We start from the raw sequence: 16481 nt of genomic DNA on the forward strand, positions 1-16481 counted from the left end.
AAAATTATTTTCATGAAGCTTATTTTCCCAAAGTATTGAACTCTTAAATTAGTGTTACTTTTTTGTTTCAGCATCAAGGCTGGACGACTGCTGTCCTGCATTCCCTATCAGCTGTACAGCAAGCAGTCCAACATGCAGAAAGGTCTCAACTTTAATCCTGCATGCAAAGCTGAGGAACCTGTGCCAGGTCCAAGCAGTGTAGCCAAACAGCTCAACAACAGGGTGTAAGTTTGTCTACATTGGAGAGTGTTGCAAAGCTGGGTTTTAGCAGTGGGTATAGCCCCTCCTTTGCTGAGATAGAAACAAACACAAAAACCTGGCCATTCATGTGTATTAAACATGTTTAAAATATGTGTGTAGGTATCTTGTCAAAAAATTATTTTTACTGTGAAAGTTTCATAAACAAAATATAAATAAGAAAGCTTTTCCAGGGATCCTTGGGTGGCTCAGTGGTTTAGTGCTGCCTTCAGCCCAGGGCATGATCCTGGAGACCTGGGATCGAGTCCCACATCAGGCTCCCTGCATGGAGTCTGCTTCTCCCTCTGCCTGTGTCTCTGCTTCTCTCTCTCCCTGTATCTCTCATGAATAAATAAATAAAATCTTAAAAAAAAAAAGAAAGAAAGAACGAAAGAAAGCTTTTCCAGGGGCACCTGGGTGGTTCAGTGGTTGATCATCTGCCTTTGGCTCAGGGTGTGATCCCGGGGTCTTGGGATTGAGTCCTGCATCAGGTTCCCCACAGGAAGGCTGCTTCTCCCTCTGCCTGTGTCTCTGCCTCTCCCTTTCTGTGTCTCATGAATAAATAAATAAGATCTTTAAAAAAAAAAAAAGGAAAAAAAAAAGAAAGCTTTTCCAGTTATTTTAGATTCCCATGTAAACTAATGAATCTTGGGATGCCTGGGTGGCTCAGCAGTTGAGCGTCTGCCTTCTGCTCAGGTGGTGATTATGGGTCTGGGGATCAAGTCTCACATTGGGCTCCTTGCCAGGAGCCCGCTTCTCCCCCTGCATGTGTGTCTGCTTCTCTCTCTGTGTCTCTCTTATTTATTTATGAATAAATAAAATAGTTTTTTAAAAAATAAACTAATGAATCTGAAGTTATTAGAAGTAAAATTTCCCATGGATTTTCCTGAAAGTAATTATTTCCACGGAAGTAATTTGCTGTGGAATGTTGCTTTCTCAAAAAACTGAACTAACTATGCCGGGTGTACTTTTGTTGTGTGGTCTATACATATGGAAAATGTTAACATTTCTAGGTAGTTTTTGAAAAATTCCAAATTCATAGCCATTTTACATATGTAAATATTTTTATAATGGTAAAAATTTACAGTTAGAGGTAACTCTAGACTTGAGTCTAAACTTGAGTCCATGTGACAGGTTTTTAAAAAATATTAAGCTTTAATTGCAATAATCTTGGGTAAAGTGGTTTCATGATTAATTGGTGTGTTGACTTAACATATATGTCAGGTGGTTCATTATCATTAGCCTTCCCCTTATTTATTAAATTGCTTGCTTTGGGAGTTGGATATATATATATATATATATATTTTTTTTTTTTTAAAGGCCAGGAGTCTAATTAACCTGTGGAGATCCAGTGTCACCACCTTCCATAGTTTTTGTTGTTATTTGTTTTTTAGCTTGTGTTCACTTATAAGCATATTCACATTTTTCACATTACATGATACTTTTGATTTTTTTTAGTAACATCAAGATGCACAACAAATAATATCAGAAAATGTTTCTGAACGTACTTGATATCTTTTTCTTACCCGCACTAATAAAAATAGAAAGTAGGTGTGTTTTTTTTTAAATTCTTTGTGCTAGTTTTAGCAAGAATTTATCCTGATAGATTGTACTTTTTTTTTTTTTTTTAGAGATGTTATTTATTTGAGAGAGAGTGAGAGTGAGCACAAGCAGGGGGAGAGGGAGAAGCAGACTCCCCACTGAGTGAGGAGCCTCATGCAGGGCTCAATCCCAGGATCCCAGAATCACAACCAGAGCCAAAGGCAGATGCCCAACCAAATGAGCGACCCAGGCTTCCCTAGATTTCACTTTTTAATCCATATACACTGTTGCCTAATTAATGTGTATCTACCAGTGATATATTTCCACTACACCTACTTTATGAATATCCATTTGTCTAGGCTGAAAAACCGAACTGCAGTACAGTAAGAATATATATTAGCGGTGTGTTTCTTGCCAATATATGCAATTCTGTTGCATATGTTGCTAGTATACTTGGAAAGAATCTTTACTGTTTGTGACACAGAAAACTAGATGTCAGGCTTTTTTGATTTACTTCACTTTTGTTGAAAGAATCTTTACTGTTTGTGACAAAACTAGATGTCAGGCTTTTCTGATTTACTTCACTTTTGTTGCTCTCTGTGATCATTATTGTTTGGTATATTTAATACGTTTTATAAATTCCTTTGAAATTCTTTTATGTGACTTCTTGTTCCCTTGTTTTCTCTTTATCTCAAGGGCCAGACATATAACAAATTAGGTTTTCTTTCCTTCCTCTTTTAATCGTTTCCTGTTCGTCGTCTTTTTCCCTTTCACTGGCATGATCGTCTGTGAGGACTGGACCTAATCAGTGTTGGCTGTCATATTCCATAAGATGGTTCAAACAGACAGAGCCAACCCAGAAATGGGTGGTAATGTTTTGCATTCTACTCATGTTTGTGACTTCTCTGTGTGTTCAGGTTGCTATTACTAATATATCATGTTGGACTTTAGATTAAACCTGCTAATACTGTGGTAACCTCACCAATGCCTGGGGACCATGTATCAGGCAGCCTTCTCTGGAGCCTGAACTATTAACTGGATTAATGATGTGGGTATTTTTCTAAGTGGACTGAATTACAGTTCTGTAATTCAGGTTTTTGTATTTGTGAGATGACTTTTTTGAATGCAAATGAATTTTGTCTTTATAGCAAACATCTAGAGGAGTCACAATGTGAATTTAGCTAAATTTTGTCATAGGCCCTGCATTTATAAATTTGTCATCAGGGATCTTGGTCCAGATTGCCTTGGACCACCTTAGCATCTGAATACACTTTTCTTAGAGATTAAATGCCATTTTCTTGGTTAATAAGTGAGTGTCCTCATTTTTCTAGGTATTTTTTTTTTCCTGAATTACCCATACACATTAACCTGGTCCTTACTTTTTATTTACTAATGCAACAATTGGCCCCATTAATGGATTAGTACATAGAGTCTGTCAGTCTTCCTGAATGAAACTTAACTGGCCCTAGGATTGTAGCAGTATTGGATTTAATGTGTTGAACAGTGCCTTACATAAAACTAAAACTAGGAATAATAATTCAAATAAAGTTTCTTAATCCATTTTTATGGGAGCTATTTATACTGAGTCCCATAATTTATTAACTCCCTAGTAAATGGCAGACACTGTGCCTCCAACTGGATATTTAGAGATTACAGATTCCATTTAATTTTTAGTGGGAAAAATAATTTAAAATAGTTCTTATTTTTCTTCAGTCTAAGATTCCATTGTATTTCTTCTTTGGGAGCAAACCCTTAAAAGACTGTTTATATTCTAGAATTTTCCTAGTTACCTTGCTACTTTGGTTTAGCTAAGAATTATCTTTTGTTAGAAGAGAAAGAATATAAAATTCATGGCTTAATTTTTCAGAGAAATCTTGAAGTGCATATCACTAAGACCATGTTTACATTAAAAATTGTTTTAGCCTGAAAGTCACACATTAATTGAAATTAAATCTTCTTTCCTGCTGTAGAAATCACATAATTAAGAAGATTGAGACAGAAAATGAAGTCAAAGTCAATGGAATGAACAGTTGGAATGAAGAAGATGCAAATAATGATTTTAGTTTAACAGAGCTAGAGCAGATCTTTCCAGGAAGGAAACAAAATGGAATTCCGCATCACAGAGACAGCGCTGCCATTTTTAATGGACACACTCCTAGCTCTAATGGTGCCTTAAAGACGCAGGATTGCTTGGTGCCCATGGGCAACAGTGTTGCCAGCAGGCTTTCTTCAGACTTCACCCAGGAGGAGGAGCAGGCTGAGAAAAATAGCACTGACTTCAGAGACTGCATCGTGCAGCAGTTCCAACAAAGCACTAGAAACACAGATACCGTGCGGAATCCACACAGAACTAATTCCTTCTCCTTATCACCTTTGCACAGTAACACTAAAATAAACGGTGCTCACCACTCTGCTGTTCAGGGGCCTTCAAGCACAAAAAGCACTTCTTCAGTACCTACTCTTAGCAAGGCAGCACCTTTAGTGCCATCCAAACCCTCAGATTGCAATTTTATTTCAGACTTCTATTCCCGCTCAAGACTGCATCACATATCAATGTGGAAGTGTGAATTGACTGAATTTGTCAATACCCTGCAAAGACAAAGTAGTGGTGTCTTTCCAGGAAGGGAAAAGTTAAAAAAAATGAAAACAGGCAGGTCTACACTTGTTGTAACTGACACAGGTAGATACTTACTAAAATTGTTTTCTTAAGAAACAATCATGCTTGACCATTTTGTTCTTGAGCTGTCATTGGTATTCTGATCAATACTAAGCTCTCATATAAGTCTTTAGGAATATCAGGTTATGTAAGTTATAGTAAGCATAGCAGATTATAGAAAGCTTTCTTATTTATTAAAGTATTTTCTTACAAATTTAGATTTAAATGTGGCTAACTGAATATTTTTAGGTAATTTAAACAGTAACAAGGTTGAGATTCTGAGCATTCATATGTAGACCTTTTCAGTTGTGGAAGTTTTGAAATGTGTGAAGTATTACATGTATTATATTCAGTGCATAAACTCCTGTAAGAATAAATTGGTTTGGCAAGAGTAACTGTTAATTCCAGAAGCTGGCATCTTAATGATTTTTAAATTATTAAATAACTGACATAATAGCTATTGTAATTATAGTGGTAAACTTGTAGTGAGATTAAGTATTTTCACATAAAAGTAGATGGGTTGATTGTATTTTGTTTTTTTTTTTTAATACTTGTTTTCAAAAGCAAACAAAACCAATGACAGGCTATATTCCTGTGCAGTCATTATCAAGAGTATCTGTTTTGAGGTTTTAGATGTTTTTACAGAATATACAGTTTTGTTTTGTTTTTTAGAGCGAGATCTCAGAGATTATCTAATACTACCCTTTAACTTAACAGCCATGGAAACTGAGGTACAGAGGGAAGCTCATGGTTTTGTCCTAGAAAGTGATAGATCTTCTCCATGTGGTGTTTTTCTGTTATGTTTGTTGTGTTTGATGTATTCCTAAATGCTTTGTTACTTATGAAATATTTTAGAATGATGTTATAGGTATTTGATTATCCACACATCATCCCTTGACCTTACATGGTAAAGGTCATTTAATTTTGAAAGCTTCAAAGAACTATTACAAATTAGTTTCATGAGTGGGAATAAAGTGATTAATTTTATATTGAATGAAAGCATTCAGTAGGTATATGGTATATATGTTCTGTACTATTTGAATGTTTAAAGCAGTTATTTTGGGTTGTTTACATTATGTGTATATAATACTTCAGAAGAATTATAAGATTTATTTTACAGATCATTTCTTGAGATAATGTAGAGGGTAGCAAGGAAGTTCATGGTTTTGGAGTTTGATAACATAGCCTGAATCTAAATCCTGGCTCTGCCGCTCTTATCCTGCAGGACCATGGGCCAGTTAGTTCACCTCTCTGGGTCTCAGTTTCCTCTTCACGGTAGAGTGGTAGGTAGTCCCTGCTGCTCACCTCATGGGCTTCTAAGCTTAGGGAAGATAACATGAACAAAGGCTTGGTGCCTTGCACATAGTGAGAACTTGGTAAAAAGCTTTCACAGTCAAAATGGAATAGTCTGGACCTTTGGAGAGTAAGGATAAGTTTTTGGAAGCTTATGAAGATCTACCTTCAGTACTAGTATTCTTTATCAGCGAAAAATTCTTTTATGAGATTAGAACTTTATATAAGCTCAGGGTTCTAATTCCAAGACTTGTGTACCCTGGAGGGCCAGTGAATAGGGCTAAGGATGAAACTGATAAAGAGGAAAGCTCTAGTTGTGGCTGGATTGGTTAAAATAACCCTGCTAAATCAAAATACGCAGCTCAGGATGATTGATTAGAAGGTAGGGTCCTTAGGAGAGGACACTCACCTTTATCTTCTTGAAAGTGGCATATATACTTCAGACCTGACTTTTAATAATGTTTAATGGCTTAAGGAGGAAAGTTTATATACATTATGTATATATACAAATTCTTATGTAGATTTTTGTTTCATAGACTTTTCTAAATACATCTAGGATATCAGTGTGATGGCTTGAGAGCTCAAATCAGAGTGCCTGGGGTTGATTACCAGCTCAGCCTCTCACTAGCTGCATAACATAATTATTAACAAATCATAATAGTAATCTGTGAAATGGGCATAATAAGATTACTTATCTCAGCATTGGTGTGGGAATTTACATACACGTCTTAAAACAGTGCATGATACCTACCAAACAATAACAGTGGGAAATTATACTGTTTTGTTTTTGTTTTTGTTTTTGTTTTTAATCAAGGAATGTTTGTAGACTACATGGAATACTGGTCATTTAAAGTTACTTAGCTCCAAGTGTAACTAAATATATGAAAACACCTTTATACACTTTAATAAAATATTGAGCGCACAGAAATAACTTTGGGATAAGTATTTAGCTATACTTTCGATTAAAAACTTAATTATTAGAATTCAGATTAGGAAAATATGGTATCTTCATAATTGGTTTCAAATTATGTTTGGAAACTGTCTATCTCTGAATTACTTTTAGAACCAAAGAAACAAATTTGACCTCTCTTGAAAATAATCTGTAATAGAGCCTATATTTTTTTTTGAAACTTCATTCTAATTATAGGCACTTAAAAAATACAGTTTCTAAAATTAACTAGACCTGATTTTTTAGAATACTAAAAATTAGTTTGGGGTTTGAACATTCTCTTTTTCCTTCTAGGAAATATGTCAGTATTGAGTTCACCCAGGCATCAGAGCTGTATAATGCATGTTGATATGGATTGCTTCTTTGTATCAGTGGGTATACGAAATAGACCAGATCTCAAAGGTCTGTATTCTTGTTTATATTTTAAGAAAATTAGCATTATTATAAATATATGTTCTAAAGGATCTAAAAATCTGCTTTAAGAAATACTTATTCTGGTTTTCCTTGGCAAAATAAATTTCTGCTTCCAACTTTTCTGGACTCAATTATCAAGAAAGATAAAAGGAAATTAGAAACATTTTTTTCTTCCTATAGGGTTCAGGTCTAGGGAATAATGAATAATAATCCTTCAGCCGAAGGATCTGTCATTCTAAGACTAATGTAGATTGGTACTGGGCATTTTCTGTATTTTTATATATATACTATTACTTTGTTATTAAATGGAAATTTTGTGGTAGCATATGGCTGCTACTTGGGTCACTGTGCTTTCTCTCTCTTGAATAAGCTTGATTAACTGTCCTGATGCTACTGCACATTCCCACCTTTTGGTTAGAGAGTAATTTTACATTATTGATTATTGCTAAGATATGCTGTCATCTTGGTTTTAATAGAATTTCAGGTATTTGTGAGCTAGGCAGTACTTTTAAAAATATTTATTCTGGATTTTTCAGTAGTTCTTTCTGTGCTTAAAGATGTAACTATTAGTGTTTTCTTTTGAGAGTCTAGTTTGTTCTTCCTTTAAGGAAAGCACAGAAGCTGCTCGGTTAATACCAGGGCTTTGTTTTTGTCAGTAGCACCTACTGCTTCAGCTTTGAAAGGAGCTTAGAATGTTGAAGAATTGAGCTTAACCTGATGAGTCACTCTGATGCATTATTTTTTTTTTATTCTTACAACACATGCATTCAGTAACATAATATATTAATTATCCGTGCTGTTGCTTTAAGAATCTTGTAATTGAATGCACATACAAAGAAATGATAAATGAAAGATTTTATAACTAAACCAAAAATTGAAGGGGGATTGTGTTCTCACATTGCGTTACATAGTAGGTCAGATTGTGGTTGATTTGTTTCTTTTGCTTTGTAAAATTGAAAGATTAGTTTAAATGTTACCTTTTCTGATATGAAATATAAAAAATTGAGATAAGAGTTGGTTTTTCTTTTCCTTTCCCACCTCTCCAATTCAAATCTGGAATCAGAGTTGACTTGTTTTCTACTACAAAAAGCCAAACAAGAACAAGGGGAAGCAAAGTGATAACGTTGCTTTTTAAGTTGAATACATGTATCAAAATTGACATAAATAGCTTGTTTTTAAGGGGGTATTGATAAATTTAGATGATCTTTGCATGGTAATTAATAATGTTTAGAGATGTTAAGCTTCTTTATGGATGAATGCCTAAGGAAAAACTGTATTTTTTAAATCTTGTGAAAAATTTTCCCTTACATGTTATCAGTGTTGTTAATATTCCTGTACTTAGATTTAAAAATAATTTTTTTCTTTTCCTACCAGGAAAACCAGTGGCTGTTACAAGTAACAGAGGCACAGGAAGGGCACCTTTACGTCCCGGTGCTAACCCCCAGCTGGAGTGGCAGTATTATCAGAATAAAATCCTGAAAGGCAAAGCAGGTACAAATGAGCTCTCTTTGAAGTCATAATGCTCCTGTTGAAGACGTCTGGATTTTGCTGCTGGTATTGTTGTTATAGTAATGAAAGAGTTGAAATAATTAGCTTTTTCATTCAAGGGTTTTAAAGGTGTCAGTGACATCTTAAGGCAAAAATCCGTATGCAGTACAAATGACTGGTTTATAGTCCTGCTTTGTTGAGTTGGATGATAGCATTTTCCTGGGACAGAGAGTGAAGAATGTTATAAGGTTTGATTAGTTTGCTTTGTATACATTTAGGTTGGGGATGAAAATAAAATCATGAACATCATTTTGTGGAATCCTCTAGACTGGAGAGTTAATTACTAGTTGTTTGGTCACTGATCACAGTAAAGACATGAAAGTTCATATTGCTAAAGATTTGCATGCGGCAGTGGAATAAAAAACAATAGGATTTCACTTATTGGAATAAAGATAAATACCAGAAATCATTCCCCATGTCTTTACTGAACCTGCTTCAATATTTTCTTGCCTCACTGGCTTTTGTATTTTTGCTATTAATTAAATAAAAATCATAACTTAGATGATTTACAATACTACTAAGATTTTTATATCTGTTTTCCCCCCTGAGTAAATTCTCTGAGAAATATTTGGTTAGAAATTAAATTCTTTGTCATTGATCAGTTTTCTCATGGTTGTCTGCAGAGCCAAAACATTTTTTAAATTAGTTTTCCAGAAAAATATTAATCAGAGAGTATCCAGAAATTTAGGTACAGTGAAATGGAAGGCAAGCAGTGAAATTTCATCCTGATTATTTCTGGTTCCTAGTTTTCAGTTATGAAAACGTGGGATTATTTTAGAAATGATCTCACTGAAATTAAGGCAAAAGGAAAACCACTGGACATTTCTGAGGACCTTTATGGGATTACAGTGTTTTTGTTGGTTGTGATTATCTGTTTACATAGTGTGAGTGCAAAAGACAGTAATGATAGGAGATAAATTTTTGTTTCATGTGTATCTGTATTTTCCCAATTTCCTAAAGGTTTTCTTGGTTTTTAAATCTTTTAAGAGATTTTTGAGATTCTAACATTTTGTGTGTCATGAGAAGATCTTGGAGTAGCCAGTATTGAGTTTGTTCATATTTAGTTGTTTGAGGTATGTGATAATATGGGTAGTTTCTTAAGTATTGGTAGTATGGTTTTGTGGTAGATTGGTTTTTCTTTTTGTATTTTCGGTGTGGCATTTAAAAGATGAAATCTTAAGTTCTAGAAAACCAATAAGTAGCTTAAGGAAATGCATAATACTTGTCACCTATTGGGCACTCAGTAAAAAAAAAAAAAAAATCAATGAACATTGAAAGAAGGAAAAATACCGTGGACTTAGCATTTCAGTAACGTCGGTCAGTTACCCAGCGCTCAGTTCCTACAGTGGGTAGAGTCTTGTGTTTGCTATACACGTCTGTAGTCTGGTAGTCTCCATCAAGAAGTTTGGCCGTGGCAAGCGTACGTTCCTTAGGAGTAGCGGAGAACTAGTCCTCTTATATCTTTCCTTCCTTCACAAGTGATCTGACCATATGCAGTTTATTAACAGAATACAGTCATTGGTTACTTGATTATCTTCACCAGTTTAACCACTGGATTTTCATAACATTGTAATGACCTTTTATAATTCACATCCCCTCCACTCTAAATGTGGGTGGTAAGTTAGGAGGTAAATATTAGGGGAAATATTGAAAATTCACTTGCCACTGAAAACTGTCAAAAATAGAGTTTTCTGTCACTAGAAAAGGTGAATTTGATACTTTGCATTTTATATTCTTTCTTTAACTTGATGTCATTCACTTTTATTTCCTAAGCCTTTGACCCATTAGGAACTTAACAAAATATTTGTAACATAAAATGAACAGATTGTCCTTTATTATAAAGTTTGGTTGCAGCTAACCTTGTACTTAGAACTTATTTTTTCAGTGCCTTTTTTCTTCTTTCCTTATTATTCCCTGATCTTTCTTTCTCTGGGTCCTTATCAGACATGACACAAAAATTTTAAAATATCGAGGATCTATTTAGGAATTAGAGTCTTTGGCTTCTGCACACTAACTTTAAAAAAAACTCAGTTCAGATGTTTCAGCTTGTGTGTCTAGGCAAAGCATTAGAACAAATAGCATCTTCAGCCCTTTATAGATAGAAACTTGAGTTTCTTGTTCGTCACATTCAAGAGCTCTTTGTCTAAACGGACCAGCATAACCAGGGGCTCTCCATCCATGACTTCCTTTGGAAGCTGCTTCCTCAGCTGTACTCAGCAGTGATGCTTCTCATTGATGACCTCATTTGGAATCCATTTATACTCAAGATTTTGTGGTTGGGGCCTTTTACCCCTTCTTGGATTCCAGGATGCAGATGTTTTCTTATCCCTTCAACAACTTCAGTGTTCATTCTAAAGAACAACAGTTTTTAAAATCGTGTTAGTCATAGATTTATTCTCAGCGATTTCTTTTTCACAGACTTGGGTCCTGGCCTCTGATTTCTCCAACCGTTCCTCCACATTCTCCATGTGCCCGTCTAGTTTGTCAAGTTTTGATGAGCAGTTCTCTACTTTGCCCTCCACTGAGGACAGTGTGTCCCTGAATTTCCCTGAATCTCCCTTGAAGCAACTCACTGCGCTCGTGGAGGGATCCACGCTCTCTGCTGCACTGTGGAAAAGGTCAGCCAGCCCAGTGAAGAGAACCATGAGGTGGTGCCTCTCAGGCAGGGCATTGGGAGCCCAAGGACTACAGACAGTTTTCTCACCCCAAGCATGATTTTTTTGTAATTTTCAAGACAAGTATCGTAGATTATTTAACTACACCTTCAAATAGAAGTCCCCTAACTCCACAGCTTTTAAAGCATAATAAGGTCATAGTGATACCTGTGTAATGCAGCTGGTTGTGGCTCTTCAAGCTTCAACTCTCTTTGTTGTTGTTTGGTTTAGTAGCAGCCTCTCTTGAACTGTGATGCTGACAATCTTGAAATTCTTGCAGATTTTCAGCGTAGAATAAGGACTATGAAAGCTGATATTTAGCCTTCTAAGATGCTTCAGTAAAACAGGGAAATCTGCTCCTCATTCTGTTTTTAATTTTTCATGGTATAACATATGTTTATCATAATATATCAGGAGTCATGGCTCAAATTATATTCTCTGCTGTTTTAATTTTTGAGGCAAGTGGGATTTGAGCCCATTAAGATACCTTATGGCTTGATTTGCATTTATGCTTTGTGTGTATGGGTGCTGGAATCCAAAAATGCTTATTTTGGTTGCATAGTTGGGTAAAAGATGTTGACAATTTCTGGAGTCAGACCTGGAACAGTTGTTTTAGACCACAAAGCCAGATACTTTGCCATGGTGCTTTAACTTGACTGATTTTTTCAGTGAACATTAGGTCTCTGAAATAAGCAGAAAAGAAATACTGGGTTTGCTGGTTACATATTATTACAATGTACTCAAAATAGGTTTGTCTAGATTTAATTGAAATGGTCTATCTTGGCTTGTTTCACTAATTAGTGGTATTTTTTGTTAATAGCATTAGAACTATGGCTGAGGAGATTGTGTTTCAAGAATATATATTTTTAAAGCATATTCTTAGAACATAGTAATATCCCAAGAGACCAAGAACTGAAGTTGTGTTTTAATCTTTCTCAATTGCTAGTGAAGCTAATGGTAAAGGAAGGACAGTGGCATGCAGTCAGTACTCTCTAGATATGTGCTTTTATAATCTTGTGAGAAACTGTACATTTGGTTTGGATATTGAGAGATACTAGTTAGTGGTACTGTTTAGGCTAGAGTTGTTTTCTGTAAAGCAGTTGATATTCTGATCACACTTAATGTTTTTAATTGAACATGCATTGTTAATCCGTTAAGTAGAATTTACTGGAAGGGGGGCAGTGTTGTGAAGTTCTTTTTCCTGATGTGTGTTCAGAAAAAAAATCTTAAGTGTAGGATGAAACCTCTTTATGATATGTGACCTAATGAATTGTTTGATCGAATGACTTGTAGGAAATTGATGTTTGTTGAGTGTGTTGTTAAGTAGCCTCCGGTTTTGCAGGTAGTTTATTTAGGAAACGGCAAAGAACATTCAGAGAAATGTGTATTTTCCATTAACTGTTTCCCATTACAGGGAGCTGTGTGATCTTTTCAAGAATATAGGAGGGGGTTCATCTTCCTGATAACTTTTCATCCTTTTTCATCTCAAGAGACTGTTAAAGGGATAGTTTATATTTATCTTTTGGTACATTTTGTAAACAAATCTTTGCTAAAATGGAACACTTTGAATGTATTATATGTGTTACATGATGAAGTATAGAATGGTGAAGTATAGAATGGAAGCAAACCATTTTAGAACTCTAGTTTTTTTTCTTTTATTGAGTTAGGAGACCAGTACTAATGGATACAACTATATCCGGAACTTATTAAACATTTGTGTATGAGAGGAATGGAAAATATATTTGAGTGAAAAGGAAAATGAATTTTTAACGTATAATCATTAAATTTTGTTATTTTTAAAGCAGAGATACCAGATTCATCAATGTGGGAGAACCAAGATTCTGCACAAGCAAATGGGATTGATTCTGTTTTGTCAAAGGCTGAGATTGCCTCTTGTAGTTATGAAGCCAGGTATGTGGAAATTAAGTGTGTTGTAATCTTTACGAATAGTTAACTTAATCATTTTTAGAGATTCTTTTGGTTTTTTTTTTTTAAAGTCTATTTATTTATGAGGGAGGGAGGGAGGGAGGGAGAAGCAGACTCCCTGCTGAGCAGGGAGCCCGACATGGGACCTGATTCCAGGACCTGATCATGACCCAAGCCGAAGGCAGGCACCTAACCCAACTGAGCCACCCCGGCGCCCCTAGAGATTCTTTTGAAGTGGATCAGATGTGCCAGTCAGGCCCATGTTACACATGTTATGGGAAGAAATATTTCAAGGCTTAATCCCCTTCATTCCTTTTCTCCTTTCACAAATGCTAGATAACTTTAAATAAATACCTCAGTTTACTGATGAATCAGTAGGTCTGACAGTGGAAACCAACAGAAATTAGACAATGTCATTTTTAAACCATTGTCTTTTGAAACGTAATTAAAGAATTCAATATTTAAAAAAAATTTAAAAGATTTTATTTATTTATTAGAGAGAGTACACACATGAGGAGAGAGGCAGGCAGAGGGGGAGAGAGAGAAAGGGAAAGAATCCCAAGCTAACTCTACACTGAGGGCAGAGCCCTACATGGAGCTTGATCCCACGACCCACCCCCGTCCCCCCACCAAGAGCATGACCTGAGCTGAAACCAAGGGTCAGACACTCAAATGAATGAGCCACCCAGGCACCCCAAAGAATTAGATGTTTTGTCATGGGAAAGGGACTTCATGGTCTTCTGATCTAATCATTCTTTTTTATAGCTAAGAAAAATCCCTTGTAATTTAAAACTCTAATAGTATTCAAAATAATGTTAAAACTGATCACCTGTTAAATTATAAGATAATAATTCCATATCGGCATACGCAGTAATCTCCACACTTAAAATTGTAGTGTTGTCAACTCATTAGTATCAACTTTGTATGTATAACTTTATATTGCAGTAAGCATAAACTCTCTTCACAGTGGGCTGTTTCAGTACAAGAAGAAACAGGCATATATACAAGTTCGTCATACTTAAAAAAAGAATCAGTCATTTAAAAATAATCAGTTGTACTAGTTGTAAGATAATCTAGTACAAAATCTAGTACAAATTTAGTTGTACTAGAGGTAATGAATTAATTTAAAAGAACAGTCTATTTTTTTCTTTCCTGGTAACTGAGCAGACATTTTTACCTTTATAACACAGCAGGTATTTACACATTGTTGGCAAGTATTCAAGTATTTAATTAAAAACAGAGTCCTCTATCAATTCTATTTTTTGGTCTTTTTTACTTACGGCTTTGTCATGCATACTTTTCTTTTTATTGAGGTATAGCTGACATACAACATTACAGTACTTTCAGGTGTACAGCATCATGATTTGATTTATTTAACATTTTTCAGTGCTGATTAAAAGTTGGGATTGTCTAAAAGGAACATAAAATATCTCAACATCATCTAACTGAAATAGTTTAAAATCTTGCCAATTATTTTATTTAAAAGATATTTAAGAAAACTTTGTAATCAAATAAGCATAATCATAAAATATTTAAGTTATTTTTCATTTACGACATGTGAAACTTTTAGTCCTAGACTAACTTTCCCTTTCTTACCAACAGAATTATGTTTTAATCTCTTGTTAGTTGATAATGTAGCCTGAGAGCCAAAAACTTAATAAAAACAGTAAGTCAAATACAGATGCATTCTGGATTACCGCATTTTTATCAGCCCAGGCAGTTTAGACTGAATTTGTGTTCATATGTGGAGAGTATGGTGAAGCTCAGACATGCTCTGTCAGCATTTGAGTTCTGCTCAACTGGTGATGAGATGAAAGCCCTACCCTCTCTGTACTGCCTACAAGCTGAGTTCTGGCTGGATGTGGGGAGTGGGGGATAGCAAGTCTACTTCAGGGGTAAAAGTGTTTTCCTGTTCCTGCTGGTTTTGGACTCTTGTCTAGGCTCTAGGCTTTTTTTGGTGTTTGGATATTGCAGTCCTATTGCATTAACTATTTCAAGCTGAATGTACTAGAAAATAATTGGGGTGACGATACTTGGGCCAAATACTATGCAGCAAGCCACTTAGGTGGCAGTTATTTTAAGGAGATTCATAAAGTGATGAAAATGAATTTGAGTGTAAGTTGGGAAATTGGCCCACAAGATCCACAGCAATTTGGTTTTGTTTCTTCCTTGTGATTTTCATTTTGTAGAAAGCTGTTGATAATGAAAGTCTAGAAAACAATTCTTGATATTCTTTTCTTGTGGTGGTCCAATAATTGTATTTTCCTTAGGTGAAAAGATTTTTAAAAAAATACATATATTCACAATTGTATCAGAGAAATGTTTCTAGGGTTGGAGTGGGGACTGGATTGTGGGGATGATCATCCCAGTTCTATACATTGGTGAGTTTCCAGTAGACACAGACTAATAATGGGTCTGCAAAGGAGGGTGTGTGCACATGAGATGGTAGAAATCCTGGAAAGGTAGGATGCATTAGAATATGCATTATTGTTAGTAGTTTTATTCACCAGAAGGCGTAAGCTTTATACATAAGTGAGAAGGTAGATACATGGATGAATGGGTAATAGAATCACGTATTTTTTAAGATCAAATCATTTTTTAATGTTTTTGTAAGGACGCTTTACTGTTCTTAGTGATATGGATACCTATTAACATATTGAATGGACAGAGCAGTGTCCACGTGCAGTGTGAACCTGCAAATAATCTGTTTTTGCATCACACACTGATGAAGTATTGGTAGTTTATCCTGCGTGGGACCTAGTGACAGGAATAGATAAGTCACTGTAGCAGAGAGTCACTTCAGACTGTTGTGTATTTGCCTTTACTCATTTATTTTATATGAACCAAATCCAGTTTCCCAACTACCAACTCAGAGTATTTTGCTTCCTTTAATTACAGGAAACCTCTTAGTCTTTCTTGTTTGTTTGTACTTCCTTATGGTGTCTAGTGGCACCTAAACATTTCTCTCCAAGACAAGTATGTGCATGAATACATTAAGTAGATGTATTATGTTTTGCTAAGTAATACGTCCCTGAGAATTTTTGAATACGTAAAAAATGAAATGAAATTATTGTAAATAAAAGAATATGGTATTTATAGCAATTACATAACATATTTTTTAAAAAAAATGAATTACCTTTAATTTGTAAGCTTAGCCTTTGCATGCCGAAGCTATATAACCAGCATTATTAAAAATGTCTTAAATTGTATGTACTTCTGTATAGACTTCAGAACTATTATACTTCCCTGCCTTACTGAACAA

The 16481-nt window shown here is 35.1% G+C and overlaps 1 protein-coding gene across 12 annotated transcripts in view; it reads left to right on the forward strand.

Moving 5' to 3' along the window:
• The window catches only part of REV1 (REV1 DNA directed polymerase), a 97841-nt gene that overhangs the window by 56683 nt on the left and 24677 nt on the right, over positions 1-16481 (forward strand). For 6 of the 12 annotated variants that reach the window (XM_072743006.1, XM_072743013.1, XM_072743009.1 and 3 more), the window contains 5 exons: positions 72-224; positions 3750-4459; positions 6972-7079; positions 8466-8582; positions 13096-13204. In XM_072743006.1, the coding sequence (XP_072599107.1) occupies positions 72-224; positions 3750-4459; positions 6972-7079; positions 8466-8582; positions 13096-13204 (1197 nt within the window). Of the gene's footprint in view, positions 1-71; positions 225-3749; positions 4460-6971; positions 7080-8465; positions 8583-11117; positions 11258-13095; positions 13205-16481 lie in introns of those variants that run through there. The other 6 variants (XM_072743008.1, XM_072743012.1, XM_072743014.1 and 3 more) reach the window with 4 other exon arrangements.

The sequence above is a fragment of the Vulpes vulpes genome, chromosome 16, assembly GCF_048418805.1.
Source record: "Vulpes vulpes isolate BD-2025 chromosome 16, VulVul3, whole genome shotgun sequence".
Lineage (NCBI taxonomy): Eukaryota > Metazoa > Chordata > Mammalia > Carnivora > Canidae > Vulpes > Vulpes vulpes.